This window comes from Sardina pilchardus, chromosome 4 (genome assembly GCF_963854185.1).
Source record: "Sardina pilchardus chromosome 4, fSarPil1.1, whole genome shotgun sequence".
NCBI lineage: Eukaryota > Metazoa > Chordata > Actinopteri > Clupeiformes > Clupeidae > Sardina > Sardina pilchardus.
This window is the reverse complement of record NC_084997.1, coordinates 3,986,060-4,004,630: the sequence shown is the minus strand read 5'-3', so window position 1 is coordinate 4,004,630 and position 18,571 is coordinate 3,986,060. Positions and strand designations below refer to the sequence as shown.

The following is an 18,571-nucleotide window of genomic DNA, read 5'->3' as shown; positions in this document are numbered from 1 at the left end:
CAGATCAGAGAGTTGCTCATGTGGAGCGTCTCTCTGATGCTCTATACTCTCTTCTTCTCTACACTCCTCCCTCTCTCTTGTCTCTGTGCTTTTCCTCTGGTCAAGTCAACACAGGACTGAGCTTCTCCAGTGAACCCAGCCTCTGAGCCGGACTCTCTTGTCCTCTCCGCTCCCCTCCACTTAAGTCCCGTGTTGTGGTGTGGGCCGGCCGAGCTCCAGCCGGGCCTGTGGGCTGTGGGCTGACGGAGGTGCGGGTGGTGTGAGACTGGCCCAGGCTCTGGACAGGGTGGCAAGAGGCGAGGGTGGTGGAGGGGGTAGAGAGCCAGGCTTTACCCCCCCCCCCCCCTCTCTCTCACAGGGTAGAGTTGTGCAGGAAACAGATGGCGCTGAGAGCTGCTCCTGGCCTCGGCTCGCCTGCCTGCCCGGCCGCCTGGAGACCAGGAGAGTGCCAAGGGCCCCGTCTTCTCTCTCCCCCTCTCTCTCTCTCTCTCCTTCTCTCTCTCTCTCTTTTTCTTTCTCTTTCTCTTTCTTATAGTCTCTCTCTCTCTCCCTTGCTCACTCTCTTCTTCTTTCTCGTCCTCCTTCCTCTCCCCCTCTCCCGTGCTTCCCTCCGCTGCTCCTCCTCCCCTGCTGGATGGCTATTGATTGGAAACATACCCTCGCTGTGGAGCTCAGATTCAGATGTAGGGTGTGGGCTGCTGGGAGAGGATCGCTTTCTGTGAGCGTGTGAGCTTTTCAGAAGATGCACTATGTCGAGTTGAGACTTTTTTTTGGATCTGTCTCTGCTGGTCTTTCTTGCATAGGGGCAGCTTAGGAACTTAGCAGACTCAGGTTTTGTGTTGCTATGTTCTCCAAAGCGAAGTGTGTGTGTGTGTGTGTGCGTGCGTGCGTGCGTGCGTGCGTGCGTGCGTGCGTGCGTGCGTGCGTGCGTGCGTGCGTGCGTGCGTGCGTGCGTGCGTGCGTGCGTGCATGTGTGTTCTCCCAAAGCAGTTTTCCATGTCCTCACAACAGCAGTCATCTGTGGAATCCATACCGATGCATGCTAATCAAAGCAGCACATGCAAGTTCATCAATTATGCATTGTGTGTGGAACATGCGGGCGTGTGCCCTGGGTGCTGCTGCTTGGCCAGCCCTGAAATAGCATCCAGCCAGGGCCTCGTGCTGCCCTCTCATGTCACACACCGCACGTGTGGCATCATGCAAGTTAGCTGGGTTCTGGATTTGGATTGTAAGCTTCATATGTGATGTTATTGAATAGTTCACACAAATCATATGACTGGTTGAGAAGGCAACTTCACACACAGGTTTGCTACAAATGTACAGTGCTATTGCGTTTCATTCCAAGTAAATTAGGATAGACTAGGCCTGTTGATGGGTACAGTAGTTCCCCTGAGTTCACTGGTGAGCTATTTAGCCTCTGCGTCATTAAACCAGAGCTGCCCAGGTCTGAGCAGCTCATCAGTCTTCATATCTGGGAGCAGGCAGCCATCACCAGCCAGTGCGTCTTTGTCTCCACCCCACTGCTTTAGCGCCTCACTCTCAGTTAGCTCATGGAGAGCCACGCCATGCGCATTATTCAACAGGAGCTCAACTTAGCTGGCTTGCTATACTTGGTGCTTCCTATACTTTATTAATGCAGGTGTGTGTGTGTGTGTGTGTGTGTGTCACACACACACACACAGCGGCATAGTCACCAGCGTGCCTGTGACACCAAGACATACACAACGAAATGTACAAAATAACAAATGATCCACAAGACAAAAGATGCCGGACGGAGTGGTGTAATTGCCAGCGTACCTGTGACACCAAGACATAAAGGCTACAAGACTGACAACAAACACATTTAACAAATAATAAAATAAATAATAAGAGATGTTTTTTTTTTAAAGAAGTTGACTGGGCAATGATGATGGCACACAGCTGTGTCTTTATAATATATGTGTAGGATATGTTTGTATCTTATGTGAAATATTATAATGCATTTCCTTTCATTAAACTTATTTACGGGAAGTACAGAATGTGTGTGTAATAGAATTGCATTGGTTGTTTTTTTCAAATTCAGGAAGTCACATCTCAGCCTGTGGACTCATTTATATCAACTTGATTATAAGTGGGTGTATAGCAGAGGTGTGTGTGTGTGTGTGTGTGTGTGTGTGTGTGTGTGTGATGTGTGGGCTGTGCTCATCACAGCTGGCCTTCACTCATCCTTCTCAGGAACACGAGAGGCTCAGCCGCCCACCCCGCTGCTGTTAGCAGCCTTTAACACACACACAGACACACACACACACACACACACACACACACGGCTGGCTCTCTGTCAAACATCAGAGCTGTCTTCTCACATACAGTCAGTCACCACACACACACACACGCACAGAGAGTCCACTGCGTAAGCTCCATCCCCCTGATAGACACTGGCTCTAGTGGTTGGGATGTTCACACCCTCGTGTTGCTCGCCGCTGCTCGACCTGTGTTGTGTTTATTTATCTGCTGTCTAATTGGCCTTTCACCGGAGACTTGTGAAGCCGCTTGTGAAGCAGCAGGCACTGCTGTTTGTTTACGTCCCTGCGCGCACGCATGCGGGCGGATGGAAAATGAATTGAAAATGGAGATGAGCCTTTGCCTTCCCATTTAGCAAAAAGAAAGCCGCCCACTGCCTACTGCTTTAAATGCTCCGAATAAACATGGAAATAGACTTGCACCTGCGCTCGCCCCCACACACCATCCCCAACCCCCATCACCTCATCCAGAGTTTACACACCTGAGAGAGGAGCTGGTTTTGTTGTTTATTGTCAGTGATTTTGGAATGGTACATGTACTTGATGGATTGGGCCATGCAGTGTGTGTATGTTTGTGTGTGTCTGTGTGTGTGTGTCTGTTTGTGTGTGTGTGTGTGTGTGTGTGTGTGTGTGTGTGGTGGGGGGGGGGGTGGGGGGCAATGATGAGGCGTCCGAAGCTGCTGAAGACAGATTTGTATGCATATTAACGAGTCTGAGTGAGCCCTGCATGCTGTGCACTCACACTCTCACGGGGGCGGAGTGAGAAACCGGGCCCGACATGCAGCCCATAAAAAAACACTTGTGTGTCTCTCTCTGTGTGTGTACGTATGAGTGTGTGTCTGAGAGGGGGAGAGTGTGTGAACGTGTGTTTCTGTTCATGCTTAACTCTGTGTGTGTGTGTGTGTGTGTGTGTGTGTGTGTGTGTGTGTGTCGGTCTGTGTCAGAGGGGGAGAGTGTGTGAACGTGTGTTTCTGTTCATGTTTGTCTGTGTGTGTTTGTGTCTGAAAGGGGAAAGTGTGTATGTGTGTCTGAGTCTGAGAGGGGGAGAGTGTGTGTCTGTGTCTGTGTCTGTATGTGTGTGCACGTGTGTTTCTGTGCATCTGTTCATGCATTTCTCTCCTCTTTCTAGTCGCCTGTTTGCAAAGGCTCAAGAAACATTTGCTTCCTTGGATAGTACACATTTTCTCTTTCATCTATTTCTGTCGCTCCCTTTTCTCTTTTGCTTACTTTCTCTCTCTCCCTCTCTCTCCCTCTCTCTCTCTCTCTCTCTCTCTTTCTAATTCTCACTCTATTGCTTTCTCTATCTCTCCCTGCCAAATCCTCTATTCCCTCCACACAAATTTGCACCAGCCCACTCGCGCAGGCTGTGAGTCCAGGCTGCCGACACACTTCCCTGGGCTGTGAGATGAGGAGGAGGCGCTGGCTCCTGGAGCGCCGGGGTGGGTCACATTCAGGCCCCTCTAACCGTAATGCCAGAGAGAAAGAGAGAAGGAGAAGGCAAAAGACAGCGCTTCTGAGATCCACTTCATCACAACACTGACTCTTTATTTAGCTCACTGAATAATAGATGAGATCTTAAGTGCCAGAGAGAAAGAGAAAAAGCAAAAGAGAAAGAGAGAGATAGCGGGAGAGAGAGAGAGAGGTAGAGGGGCAGTCCTAGCATCAGAGGTCCGTGATTGGCCAGGAAGAGGCTCCATGTGATAGAAGGCTGTCTTCATTATTATTTCAAAACCCAGGCATGAAAATCAGCAGAGGGCCTCAAGTGCAGTCACATCCAGCTCATTCTCTCTCTCCTCTCTCTCTCTCTCAGTCTCGCTCGCCGACTCTCCCTCACATCCCACCTTTCTTTCAACATTCATCCCCTTCTGTCACACACACACACACACACACACACACACACACACACACACACACACACACACACACACACACACCCTTCCCCTCTTCAGTTCGCCGTGGTAACAGCGTACAGATCCAGCTTTCTCTTCCTCATCTGGCATGCACAGACACGCCGCAGCATCTTTTATGCATGCTTCTGACGAACACTCCCACTTGCTGCACTTGTGTGTGTGTGTGTGTGTGTGTGTGTGTGTGTGTGTGTTACATGTGTGTATATGTGCAGAGAGATGTTAATGTATCAATGGCTGTTGCTCGGCCATGTGACCAGACTGTAGATGAGGGCCTCCAAAAGGAAGCGTCTGGATCCAGTGTGGAGGGAGGCTAGAGCCTGGAATACTGAGCCTAGTGTCTTGACCACTGTCCCAGCGCCCACCAGAGCCCTTCACTGGGCCTCCCTGGACACAACTTCTCCAAGACTCCATAGTGTACGTGGTGGAGTTGGTCATGTGATGACGCATCAGTACTGTTTGTACACGTACTTATTTGTTTTCTCAGGAGTCATCATCCTGTACGGGGCTGGGGGGGCGCAGAGACTAATGAACTAGTTGACTAGTCATATGACTCCAGTCAATCCTCAGCTGCTGCTCATTTGCCGGGCTTCACATGACTACAGTGTTCAACAGCAGTGCTTCAGAGCCCTATGGAGGGGATGCTCGCAACAAGACCACACAGTAGTCAGGTGCAGGTTTCAGTCCATCCATTACAAACATGCTACTAAGATATCTAGCCACTGTTCTTGCAAGATTTTGCCACTGTCTAGAAGAGCAGCTAACCTACAACTCCATTTATCAGTAGCAGGCATGTTTTTCACAAGCATCTTTTTTTAACTTGGGAAAAATATTGATCCTACTTCTAATTGCTGCTGCTCATGTCCATTCTAATTCGGAGATCATTCCGGCAGGCCAGTCTACAGAATCTTTTTATATTTTGCTCATTGCCATTGCTGTGGTCTTCATTAACATGAGACGTGTCTCTCTTGACTAGATTTGTGGTTGTTTGTTGTAGTAAGAGCACATCAAGAAAATGTATTTTGTTGTTGCATGGATTTTGTATTAACTTAATTAGGTCTAATACAGTGCCATTTGAATTGGTAATTTTGCTCAAGCTCACTAATGCATTTCGGCTACATCTATTGTTTATTCAGTCTGATGCTGATATCCAAAAGGGCTAATGATGCATTGGGAGTCAAAGCCATGACATTGTTAGCACCTTCCTCTAGAGTGTTCAACTGTGCAGGAGCAGCACCCTATGCAGCCACAAGCTCCTGTCACTGTTTATTATAATGGTAATACATGGGGCTGATATTTGCAGAGCAGAAAATGATGTTGTCAAGACTACAGAAAAGCCCTCATTTTGCTCTGCATTTGCCAATCAACAATCTGACACCAAACAGCAAATCAAGTTAGCTAATCATGAGTGGAGTAGGAGCCCCTACCAGGCTCAGCATGCTGGTGACGGTGGAGGTGGAGGTGAATGAATGAATGAATGAATGAATGAATGAATGAATGAATGAATGAATGAATGAATGAATGAATGAATGAAGCGAAACCTTTGTTGCCCGGAGGCAAATTTGTTTTGTATTCAATTGAGTCACATTGAACATTAAGCACAATAAATGACAATAAAAGCCACACCAAAAATCCACCAACATTGAGCATCAGATGCTTTCAGCATCAGATCCAGTAATTTCTTCTTGCCTATTTTATTCATCTTGTCCAACATGTTCCTAAAAAGTCCTGAATCTGTTTGCATCCATGTTTGTCAGCTTCTCTATCAACGAATGTGTCATTGGATGGTGTTAAACTGAAGAGAAGTCTACAAACTGGAAGCACATATGAGAGGCAGGTGCTCCTTTGCTGAGAAGCGTGACCCAGCCTGATATGAACACACACACGCACAAACACACCCGACTGTACATGGACGCAGAGACACAAGGGCAGTCCATTCACAAGAGAGGACATGCCCTGGAGCCAGCATGGCTTAACTGTGGTCTGGGCCTCTTGGACCAAATGTTAAGCCTTGAGTCACAAGCTCTTAAGCCAGTAAGACTCATGTATCACAGTGCAAGTACCATGAAATGGCCTCAGCAGCAGGCCGATTTATAGAACTCATTTCTCCAGAAGCGAGGGTGCAGTAGTCAGATTGTTCAATTAGAGAAAAGTTGATTACACACTCCTGTCATGGGTGCTCTTTCAGTCATGTGTCAGTCACACGGTCATACATGTACATGGGGAAGAGCTTTGTGGCTCAGAGCAAGAGCAGACTAGTGAATGAATAAAACGCTCAAGTTGCTTAGTAGCTTTGTAGCTTTGAGCTGCTCGCCTGAACTACACCTGGAACTTTCTCTTGAGATGACAAGGCGCGGCGCTTTAATTGTGCACGCTCCTGTTGCCGTGGGGAGGAGGCGGCTGGTAAAAGTGGCTGCATTTTCCTAATTGGCTGTCAGATAGTGACAGGAAGTCACGCTGGCGCTACGTGAGAGGTTAGTGGGTGCGTCGGCTCCTGTGTGGGATGCTGCAAGGGCGCCGCGTTCGCTGCAGCTCAGGCAGACAGTGATTCATGTTTAATGGGGGCCGGTCTGGACCAGGGCTTGGCCTCTCCCCCCTCTCCCATGTGGAGGTGCGAGATTGGAAGATTGAATCTTCCAGGAGAAACGCGGCTAAGGGGTCACCTTGCCCCCTTGGTGGGCAGGATCTCACCATGAGGTGTGTGTGTGTGTATGTGTGTGTGTGCGCACTGCTGCTCCCACTTCCTAACCCTGCGTGGGTGTTAGTGAGTGGGAGAAGGGTGGGTGTGTTTTGGAGAGGGTGGCTCTTAATCTCGCTCTCCTCCTCCTCCTCCTCCTCCTCTCCTGATTGGCTGGACTCCAGCTGGACTGGGCCCGTGCCAGTGTAGTGTACAGCAGGCTGTTCCTCAGCGCTAAAGCAGAATCAGTCAGGCTCCGGGGTCCTGCTAACGCTGACCCAGTCAAGCACGCTCTGTTCCACAACAGCACAGCACCACCAATGACACATTGCAAATGTGACCAAGCTTGCGTCAGCCCACTTGGTTAAACCAGCCATGTCCGTCCGTCCGTGTGTGTGTGTGTGTGTGTGTGTGTGTGTGTGTGTGTGTGTGCGTGTGTGTATGCTGCTGCTGCTAATCTCGTAAATAATCTAAACCAGAGCTTTTTTCCACAATGAGTCTGCTTCCATCCGACTGTGAGGCCAAATGGCACCGTCAGGCGCGTCAATGGCTCATTCAGCAAAGGCTTTTCCTTCCTCTCCATGGCTCATGGATGCCGTCCACGAAACCGGTAACGATACTTAAAGCCCAGCAGCTACAGAATGCCATTGGCAGCATAGAGCATATATGTCCAGATCCTGAGCTGGTCTTGCTGTGCTATATCTATTTTGTGCGGCGCTCAGGCATTATCTCGACCATTATCATCACTTGCCTGAGAAGTGGAGGGCCTGTACGTTGATGACGTTCTGCTATTGTTCTTCCCTTTATGGTTCCATATAGCTGCGTCCTCACCTGGTGCTGTGTGTCCTGCGCTCGGTGATGAGCCTGGAGAAGGGCTGCTTTGTGACATGGAGGACATGAGCGTGCTGTACTGTACATGCGTGTCTGGCCCAGACCCGCTCCCGTGTCCTGGCTGCCAGGCCTCACAGATGGCCCTGGTGGCTCCCGCTTGGGCCGCCTGATAGCGCCCCCCGCGTCCCCCTCGTACCCTAGCCTTGGCACCCGCACCCACCCGCCCTGCCAAGCTGAGCAGGCAGGAGCTGCGAGACAGCTGCCCTGGTTCTGTTGAGGCGCTGCAGGAGTGTGAGTGTGTCTGTGTGTTAGTGTGTGTGTATGTGTTGTGTGTGTCTCTGTGTGTGTTTGGACATGGATGTGTGGCCATAGAAACCTATACCAGCCCCACTGGACCCTTTGCTGATAGGCTTTTGTGATTTGACAGGATGGCTTCCTTGTCCAAGGGCTCATCTCGTGTGTGTGTGTGTGTGTGTGTGTGTGTGTGTGTGTGTGTGTGTGTGTGTGTGTGTGTGTGTGTGTGTGTGTGTGTGTGCATATAGTGTGCGCTCCACCCCTGCGGTTCTGCACTTCTTTTTCAAGGCAACTCTGGACAAAGGCTGAAAGAGATGGAGTTGATGGTGTCACGTTGATGAGCCCAGTCGCATATTATTCTTATTTAGCCTCTGGACTCTTGTTTAACTTTTGTGTGTTTGGCTGAGGCGCTCTCAGATTAAACGTGTTTACTCGAAGGGGAGACGCCTCTCCGGCTATGTGTGAGACTGCAGATCCCGCGCTGATTCACTGCCCGCTAAGATTTCATAGGCACACACTGTCTTTTGTGTGTGTGTGTGTGTGTGTGTCTCTCTCTCTCTCTCTCTCTCTCTCTGCGTGACTCTCGTCTCCCGCTCCCTCTCCTGTTTCTTCAAGAGGTAATATGAGCGGTTTGACCGTAGTAATCCCTCAGCAGTGTCACGCGGATAAAGGGCTCTGTAATATCTGGGCGCTGGGCTCTCGGCCTCACCAAGCAGCAGGCTTTATCAGTCATTTTTTCCCCTCTCTCTCTCTCTCTCGTTCTCTTTCTCTCTCTCCTCCTCCATCTCCTCTCCCAAGCTCCTCTCCATGCTCCAAGTGTTGGTGAGTCACGGAGTGGAATGGCCTCCACGGTGAGGGAGGTCAGAGCCAGGCCTACTAGCGCTCAGCGTTTAGACACGCTCGCGGGCCAGACAGCGGCACTTAATGCCGACGGCTTCTCCCTCTGCTCCTCTCCATCGGGATGGACTCGGCATCCATCGCCTCGGCTCTTTGTCTTCGCTCTTCTGTCCATCTCCTCGGCTCTTTCTATCCATCTCCCTGCAATCATCCCTGCTCTCTCCAGCTAGTCATCTCATTCATTATGCTCCTGATGGTTGCTTTTTTCGATTTGTTTTGATAGACCAAGTCGTTGATTGGCTCTTCTCATCAAGCAAGGGGGGCAGGGTGAGGGGGGGTTGGCCATGGCTTCTGCCAGTCAAGCGTTGGCGTGGAAACAACATAGAGGCTCGCTCGGCGCTCCCTGAGCCATGCTGCCGCTAATGCACTCGGAAACGTATTTCATTACCCAGTCTGAGGCCGTGGGCCCGACGGCAAAGACAGAGGGAATAATTGTGCTCCGATTAGGGCCCCGCGCACATGAATGCAGCTTCAGAGGGGCTGATGGATGGCCAAGCCCTCACCGCACCCACAGCACTCCCACCCCCTGCTCCGTCCGCCCGCCCGCCCGTCCTCCCTCTCTCCCGCCCGCCAGCCAGCCGGCTCAGGCGCGGCTCCAGCGCTCCGCTGCAACAGTTGTTCCACTTGTTTTTTCCCCTCTCTTTCTTCTCTTTTCTTTTTTTCATTTAAGCGAGAGATCTGTCTATCTCACCATTTCCCAGCTGGGCTCTCAGTGAAAGGCAGAGCACTGTATTAACATGCCACCTGTCTTCCATCTCCAGGCTGTAAATAATCGGGCCTGATAACACTGCTGCTTTGATTGGGGCCCGGATTGGCCTGCTGCTGGACGCTCCCCCGCATGTATCCCATGTAATGAGCAGAGAGCAGGGCTATTAGACCCAGAGACATCAGAGCAGATAACAGCGTATAAATAGCACTGCAACAGGAACCAGCACAACAGCCTGCTCAGGGCCTCGTAAAGGAGAGAGAGGGAGACAGCAGCTGGAGGGGCAGAGGCAGAGATGAGAAGAAATGAAAAGCAACAGGAGCACACACACCAACCTGTGAACACACCCTCACACACACACACACACACCCTCACACACACACGCATGTGCGCACGCACAAAAAACACATAGACACTGGGCACCATATTTACTAAGGGTGTTTAGCTCTAAACACCTAAGCCTTGTGTACAATGGCTTGTACACGCACAGCTTAGCAATGATGAGGAGTGCAGATGAAGAGAGCTGACTCTGTATCAGTGGATGTTCTGAATACCATTCATCTGCAACAGTGTTATATTCCATCTCCTCTTGAGCCAACGGGAATATCCGCACTGTCCTTTCTACCAGCTGCCCAAACCGCTGCATTAGACTCCCGTTATGGACCACCTCTTGTATATCTGAACTTCTGTACGGGCACACATTTGGAATACCGCATCATAGTGGGAGAAGCTATACACATCTAAAAGCAAAAAAAAACATCCTGCATACAATTGGCCTGATATGTTGTGCCCTAGCCCAATGTTGACGTTGTTGTTGTTGTTGTTGTTGTTGTTGTTGTTGTTGTTGTTGTTGTTGTTGTTGTGGTTTTTATTTTAAAGAATTTGTCCTATCTTTGGGAGTGCTGGTTCAAAGTCAGTCCCCGACCCAGACCTGTGTTTGTTTTCCGCTAGGGTGAGCAATAACGTAACCTACTTTGCCCTTCACTCTATTGTAGAGGCGCTCTCAGATTTGGGGTTGAGGGGGGATGGAGGAGGGGTATGGGGCTTCCCTTTTTTTTCTCTCTGTTTGAATTTTGCATGAGCTCAGGCTGCTTGAAGGCATGCAGTCTGGGCCCCGAAGGGAGCGGGTGGTGGAGAGCGTGATCCGAAATGGAAGAGCGGGGCATCCCTCAAGCTCAGTGAAGCACGCTGTTGGGTGGGGCATCTGTCTCTGCCATCCTCCACCAACAATACATTGCCTATGGTAGTGCCACTCAGTCACTGGCCACGCTCTGCTGCTTTTGAGACTCACAAGACTGGTTTAAGGTAAACGTATGAGTCTTTCATTTAGAAACATTTTAGATGTGAAGTCAGTTGAAATATGTTATAGCCCTATATATAGCCCTGACTGATTTCCCTCTGTTTTTGTATCCCTTCTTTTGTAAACAGTAGTGTAGACCGTACAGACAACTTGGCCAAAGCTCTCAGTGCCCTCTGTACTCTGGAATCAGATGAACAGGTTCATGGAGTTTAAAAAGCCCTGACAAACATGAGAATAGAGGTATGACTATGGCTTTGCTATAATTAGTCCTAGTACCGCTGTCAAAATATAGATGTTAACAGTGGCAGGCAAATGAAGGGATTATCCATCTCTGACAGAAGACAGAGGAGCTTTAGACTACATTTCCTGTTATCTGTATACATGCTCCCAACCCCCACCCTCCTCGGCTTGCTTCCTAGTGTGGCACCACTGTCATTTACGGCTCTTCTCTGTGGGCAGGACTTATTTTGGCTGCCCTTTTAAAAGCCATCCTGAGCTCTGTGTGTACTTATTGCCTTCATTATTGATGAGCTGGTTAGGGAGAGACCTGCATTTGGTGGAGCAGGACCACTTGGACAGTGGCGTGCTGCTGTCTTGATAGTTGGAACAGCTAGACAAGAGCATCCATTAACCAAAGGTAAGGAGCTGTTGGTACGAAACCACCAAAGCGGGGGGTTGGGAGTGTCAGCATAGCAACCGCACACTAGACCGATCTTGACCCGTTAGCATCTACTGCTAATGTGCCCAGGGCATTGGGGGGTTGGGTAGGGCAAGGAGCCATGCCCCTATGCGGAGCGCTAAGGCGGTTAATGGGGGAGTCCTCTCTCCTCAGAGAGGAAGGGGGGCGGGGGACGACTGAGGGCTTCCATGCTGAAGAAGTGAGCCTTAGGGAGTCACTAAAAATGAATGGGGCGGGCTCCAGTGCTCAGCCCCCCCCCTCTCCCCCCCAAGCTCCCAATGCAGCCATGCATTCCAAAGTGGGCGCCATTGATGTTTTGACATCCCAAAAAGCGAGACGGAACAAAGGGAGGTTGTGTCTGGGTCACACACTGGTGTCAGACGTGAGTCTCCTTGTGTTCCTGGTGTGATCCTTCTTAGCATTTCAGAAAAGTGAGATATTGGCATTTCTTTTTTCTCCTCCAGAATATGCGAGTTCCCACTAAATCAGGCTCTTTGACTTGGGTGCTGTGCTTCTACTACCCGACTGCACTCTGTTGTTTCTTCTGTTCTTGCTGCTTAGCCTTCTTAGCGCAGTCTGAACTTTAAATGGAGCTGATTGCCTTTTAGCAGGGCTCTGCCCTTTCTCCAAAGGAGTCCTTCGTGATCTCGGAGAGAGAGAATCTCCACCACTCCTACCCACACGCTGTCCTCTCCTCCCCCAGTGTCCGTCCACACAATACACGCAGTGATATTCATTCATTCTCTCCTTTTCTTCATCTATTCGCTTGCCCATTCTCAAAGTGAGCATGAATGAGGACTATTGCAAAAGCCCAGCAGTGGCAGCAAGCAGTGGCGGCAGCAGCTCATCACTCCAGCGCCCCGTTTACAGTTCAGTGGGTGCATTATTAACATCGCGGCATTAATCAAATCCCACCAATTCTCTCTCCCTCAGTTCCACACGTTATGGTAATGAAACAACCATCTAACATGTGGAGTGGTTTACACAGAGATGGAGAGAATCGTGCAAGAGCCGCAGTGTTATAAATAATATGAATCAATAATGAATGAACCGGTCTTTCACATATTTGGAGCCCGAGCTCTCAGTGTGCACCCCAAGGGGATTGGTGGTGGTGGTGGTGGTGGTGGTGGTGGTGGGGTGGGGGTGCTCAGGCCGCAGAGCGAATCTTCTCCCTCTTTGTGGAAGCACGCGGCCAGAGTTGTCATTTTTCCTGCCGGGCGAGGCAATGTGAAGCAGGGCTCCTTGTTTATACCCCAGCAGACATTATTTATTTATCCGCTCTCATCTGTTTGGCCGACTGGCTGCGGATTTCTTCCATTCAGACTTGATCATTATGCCCAATGCATTATTTACTAGGCCAGACACATTGCATACAAAAGCAGGCTCTAGCAGGTGTGAGTGTCCTCCTCTATCTGTTTGTGTGTCTATCTGTCGCGGGCTTCCTCTGAACTCTGTGCCTCTGCAGTCAACGCTGCCCCACCTGTTCTCCACCTCTTTTGCATTGTCTTTGGTTCCTCGTATGAGGTCATTATCACTACAAGAGGAATGATATGAGATTGTTTTCCTTTTGGGGAACTTTGTTTCATGTTTCTACTCGTGTTAGAGACCATATGAATGTTGTTGCTTAGATGTTGCTATCAGTAGTTTCTTTGGAACTTTCCAGAAGCATCTCCTTGTGGAATCAATTTGGAAAAGTCACGGGGGGGGAAAAAGCCCTACCTGAAACAGCCAGCTGGAGAGGTTAGGGATGGACCCTGATTTGCATGGCAGGTTGGAGATAAAACTCTCTGCCCAATGAACACCTGCTTCCATTTCCATACTCTACCCATTCCACACCTGTCTGGGCAGTTGATGCCACTGGGACTCTCCTTACCTGCTGCTCTATTTTTGGCCCTTGCTGCCACCCTTATCAGCTGTGGAGGTGTGGAGCGGAGGCTGGAGTGGGTGTGAAAGCTGGCCCTGGAGCCCTTGAGATAAGGCCAGCACTTTCCTTTGTGTTTATTTTTTCAGGGCTCTCCTGCAGGTGTCTAGCTCTGGCTGTTGTCATCTTAAAAACATACACAGGCGAGGTGAGCTTCAGGCCGCCTGCCCGTCTGCTGTCACCGTGCAAGCTCCGCATTCTTGTCTGTCATCAGCGTCACCACCCAGAGGGGGTTAGGAAGTGCACGCCAGTATGGGGGTGAGGGGCTGTATGTTTTTCTCCCAGGCAGAGTTTAGTAGGCCAGGCCAGCCACGCTACAGTTGTGGGCACTCTGCTCTTACTCTGCCTTGGGATCAAGTGTCGTGAGGTGGCCCCTGTCCCAGGGAGGTAAATGAACTGACCACGTGTGACGCTGTAACCCGAGCAGCCAGCAGCAGGCCAGCCGACTGCCTCAATCACGGTGAAGCACAGGAGTGAGCTCAGCCGGGCCTTCCAAACAGCCCGGGGCTGGAATTTCACCCCGCATCGCTCGCTCGTGTGTCTGTCAGAAGCCTCTCTCCCATAAAGGCCTCCTAAGGTTGCACAATGGCCTCCTTTCTGTCATGAGGGTGAGTGTTCTGTTGTGGAGCAGCATGTGAACTCACTTAAGAGAGAACAGCTGAACTTCTACATTACCAAAACATTTGAGAACATACCTGTTGCTACAAACAATGGCAGGTATGGTGGAGGCTAAAGAGAATGGCACAGAGGGACTGAAGCATCTATTGTCATTGAGAGCTGCTGTTGCTTCCTGTTTACTAGTGATTTTGTTTGTATATTTTTGTTGTTCTGAAGTTTGGAGCGCTGATGGTGGCTCTGTGTAAAAGCCTTGTCTTGTACGCCTCTCTTTCCCTCCCTCTGTCTCTGTCTCTTTCTCCCTCTCTTATTCATTGCTCATGCCGTGGCCTTATCGACACATGCCGCCTATTGATTAACATTGCTCTGGAGTAAATGCACCATTGATCAGCCGCTTTGTTAACTGCTGGCCTCGGTGACTCACTCACACCCTTCGCAACCAACTGTTTCACCTATTGTATTGAGATTCCTCCTCCTCCTCCTCCTCCTCTTCCTCCTCTTCCTCTTCTCTCCTCCTTGTGTCCCTCCCTGGCCCCTTCATTCACATTTCCTTCCAGCCAGCTCTTGTCACACTGAGCTGCCCCCCCCCCCCCCCCCCAGTCTCTTCACACTGCTGTGCGACCTTGTAAACAAATCTCTCAGCAGCACGCGGCCCTCTGGAGGGAGGTTGCTCCTCCATCCCCACCCTCTCTGGAGCAGCCCCGGGAGGTCACCATCAGGAGGACAGCCACATCCGCGGCCACCCAACAGCACAGACACTCGACAGTGTGTCAGTGGCCCCAGGGGATGGTGGTGGGCCCTCCCTCCCTCCCCATCTACTCCATGCTAAGAGCTATTTTTAGAGTCCCCCCATCATTCATCTCCTCGGCCCCTGGGGTTTAATATGGTGCCTCGAGAAGTAGTTTGTCCTTAAGCCAGGAACAAACAAGCAATGTCTTCATTGCTTTCATTCAGATGTAGCTTAACGTAGAGTTTAAAGGGCCTCCCTGTGAAAGAGCATACAGTGAGATACATCAGTTGATTTAGAAGGACAAGCTGGGGTTGCCCAGATGTCATATGCATACTGAAGTGATCGATGTCTGTTTGAACTAAGATCTCCCAGCTGGCGGCAGAGAGAGATGGAAAATGAAAGATGTAGCCTACTTCATCTGTAAACAACCTCCCTGCCCCCTCACACACAATCACACACACGTCCTATACCAACACCAACTCTTGCTATTGCGACAGGGTTGTGGATTCTCTCTTTGCTAAGAAGACTTCTGTGCTGTGAGCTGCAGGCTGGCTGAAGGAAATCAGAAAAGACCTTAAAATCAGAAAACACTGGTAAATTGATTCTCACCTGAAGATAATTCTCTCCTGCTGAGAGATACTTAACAGTCAAATGTTTGAGCTTGAAGAGGTTTTGAACAGCTTATTTTGACTGAATATTGCATTTCCTATAGACACACCTATTTTTGCAGTGGCCATCGGTTGGGAAGAGTGTGTGGGATGATATGGGTGGGTGTGGGGTATTGTAATTGCTCTACCTTACATTGCCATGTCAGCTCCAGCTACATGGACTTAATGATAATCTTTAAATCTTTTATAAAGCTCCTTCTATTTCCAGTGCCACCCTGGCCATCAGGGTCCTATAGCAGTCAGTGTAATTGCACTTCTATGGTGGTAATGAGGATGAAGGGAATAAGAGAGGAAAAGGAGCGAGGAGGAGAGAGAGAGAGGAGAGAGAGAGAGAGAGAGAGAGTCCCACTGCCTGGACCTTCTGTGAATCTGGCCAGTGTTCCAGGAAGCAGAGCAGCGGCGCGCATAAACACTCTGCATGCCTGCGACGGCTCTCTGATGTCACCAGCCGGGAGGGAGGGAGAGCGAGAGAGAGCGAGAGAGCGAGCGCTAGAGAGAGAGGGAGAGAGAGAGAGAGAGAGAGGGGAGGGGACGAGTGAGACAGAGGGAGCTAGAGACCCAGCCGGAGGGGAAGAGAGCAGAGCAGAGCAGAGAAGAGCAGAGAGAGGGGAGTGTGTGTGTGTGTGTGTACGCGAGAGAGACACTGAGGGAGGCAGCGGAGAGGAAAGCTGCCGCCGCCGCCGCCGTGAGTGAGTGAACGAGCGAGGGAAGCGATAGAGAGAGAGAGTGAGCGAAATCGAGAGCTAGCCGAGCGTTGTGCTACACTGATCCGCGCCACTGACTGGGATTCTTGGGCTCTCGTGTGTCCGCCAGCCATCTGCGCGCTTTGTTTTTGTGTTGTCATTTTTTCCGGTCCTCCCCTTCAACCTCTTCCCGGCACAGAGTGCTTCATCTCCCCCTGGTCTGGACCAAAGGGCTGATGGGTAAGAGCTGACTAGCTCCCTGTTGCTTTTGCTGGATCTGTGTTTGCGTGTGTGTGTGTGTGTGTATGTGTGTGTTTGTGTGTGTGTGTGTGCTTGCATGTGCCCATTTGCGTGCGTGTGTGGGTGGATGGATGGACAGTGTGCAGGCTTTTATTGAATGGTGGTGACGAACGCTTCCCCACGCTGTGTGTCTGTACGTGTGTGTGTGCGTGCGCATGCTGCATCCTTGAATTGAACCACAATGAACAGGCAGGATGAAAGTGAGGAGAGATTTTTGTGTCTGCTCTTAACTGCTGTGGCGTTTGTGTATGCTGGTGTGTTTACGTGTGTGCGTGTGCGTGTGCGTGTGTGTGTGTGTGTGTGTGTGTGTGTGTGTGTGTGTGCCTGTGCGCATATGTGTGTGTACACGCTGCATCGGCGGCGGTGTTGCTGCTGCTGAGCGGAGGCACTCGGCTGTGGTCTCTGGCGCAGGGTCTCTGTCCTGGACAGGCTGTTCAGAACACACAGAAGGGAGCATGAGGGAGAGAGGGAGAGAGCGAGAGACAAAAGGGAGCTGGGGACGGGGGAGAGGGGGCCGAGGGGAGCCGAGAGGAGCCGAGAGGAGAGGAGAGGAGAGGAGAGAGGAACTGTTTTAGTAATACAGAAGCGTTGTGGAAAGATCCAGGCGATAGAGAGAGGGAGAGTGGACGCGGGTTTCCAGGAAGAGCTGATGGAACGGACTTGCGGGGGAGAGTGGCCACCACTGAAATCATAGACTTGGACATGCTGGACCGACTCAACTAATGAACCACTGCCAGGGAATTAGTTTCTCTGGCAACATGAATCTTTAATCCCATCCTCCTGTTTGCCTGTGTGTGTGTGTGTGTGTGTGTGTGTGTGTGTGGGTGTGTGTTGTGAGGAAGGAAGTAGTTTACACTAAAAGGCTCACTGGTAGTTTGAAAGAAATAGATTTCAGTCTATTTTTTTGCTTATATGTAACTTGCTGAATTGTGGAAATCTTGAGAATTTACTGAATGACTGAGTGTGATTGTGTGTCTACGTTTACCACGTTTCCAGGAAGCGTGTGTGTGCGTGTGTGTGTGTGTGTGTTGTAGGCTGCGCTGTTAGTGGAGGGTTAGGTGGAGTCCCGTCCAGGCTGTTGGCACGGCCGTCGCCCCTGGCAGCCACGGCGTTTCTCCCAGCATCCCCTCGGCCAGGAGCCTGCAGCTTGCAGCTCCGCTCAGTGCTCCTCACGTCCCACTGCCCATTAGTCACCCGCCTCGCCACCCCCCCCCCCCCCACACACACACACACACACACACCCTGCCCCACCACACCCCAGCCCTGAGCCTATTGGAAGCAGATGTGACTTTTGTCGAACGCAGTGACTCCGAAGATGCCGTCCTAGGACCCAGTGAATGTGCTTGTTCATGTATGAGCAACTCTCTGAAGCTATCTTTAACTTCCTTGTTGTGTCTGGCGCAAAACGCAATAAATAAACATACATGACGCTAAGTTTTAAGATGTGGTGTGTGTGATGCCTGTTGGTGTGTTTTTTTTTTGTGTGTGTGTGTGTGTGTGTGAATAAGTCACAGAGGAAGATCTAGTTATTGAGTGTGACGAAGCACAGATAGCCTTTAAGTGGAAGTGGAGTGTTGCAGAGAGAGGCTCACTGGCTTTAGATCTCAGAGCTGTGAAATCACCAGAGCAGATTCCAGTCGCTTCACTCACCGTGTGGTCATGCAAGGACAAGACAACCAGAGGAGACAGACTCACAGACATAAAAACACAACCATTGAGTCTTCAGAAGGAGGCTGGGGGGGTTGAGTAACAAATGGACAGACCGCCAGATAGTAAAAGAAAAGAATAAAGAGAGAGAGAGAGAGAGAGAAAGATGGCATAACCACAAACTTTCTTTCACATCCAGTCTGTCTCGGTCTGTCTGTCTCCTTCCTCAGCCCTCCTCCCTGTTCTCTTGCTATTGTTGTCCTCCCCACCCCACTCGGCCACACTGCACAGATCTGGTGTCCCCCTCCTCCCCCCGCTCCCCTGGTGTCCCTCATGCTGGAGCCCGCGCCCTGTTCTCTCGCCTGTTCTCCAGTCAGTGGGAGCCGGTGCTGGGAGGGAGAAGAGGGCTCAGCAACAGAGCTGATTGCTCGCCGCCT

General features: G+C 50.6%; 1 protein-coding gene across 2 annotated transcripts in view; it reads left to right on the top strand.

The window, feature by feature from the left end:
• Window positions 1-18,571, top strand: part of hdac4 (histone deacetylase 4) — a 148,869-nt gene that overhangs the window by 59,374 nt on the left and 70,924 nt on the right. Inside the window, exon 1 of one of the 2 annotated variants that reach the window (XM_062533761.1) lies at window positions 16,117-16,427. The exons of the other annotated variant lie outside the window; for it this stretch is intronic. Within the exon in view, the coding sequence (XP_062389745.1) occupies window positions 16,424-16,427 (4 nt within the window). The 5' untranslated portion in view covers window positions 16,117-16,423. Of the gene's footprint in view, window positions 1-16,116; window positions 16,428-18,571 lie in introns of those variants that run through there. 2 annotated transcript variants of the gene reach the window in all.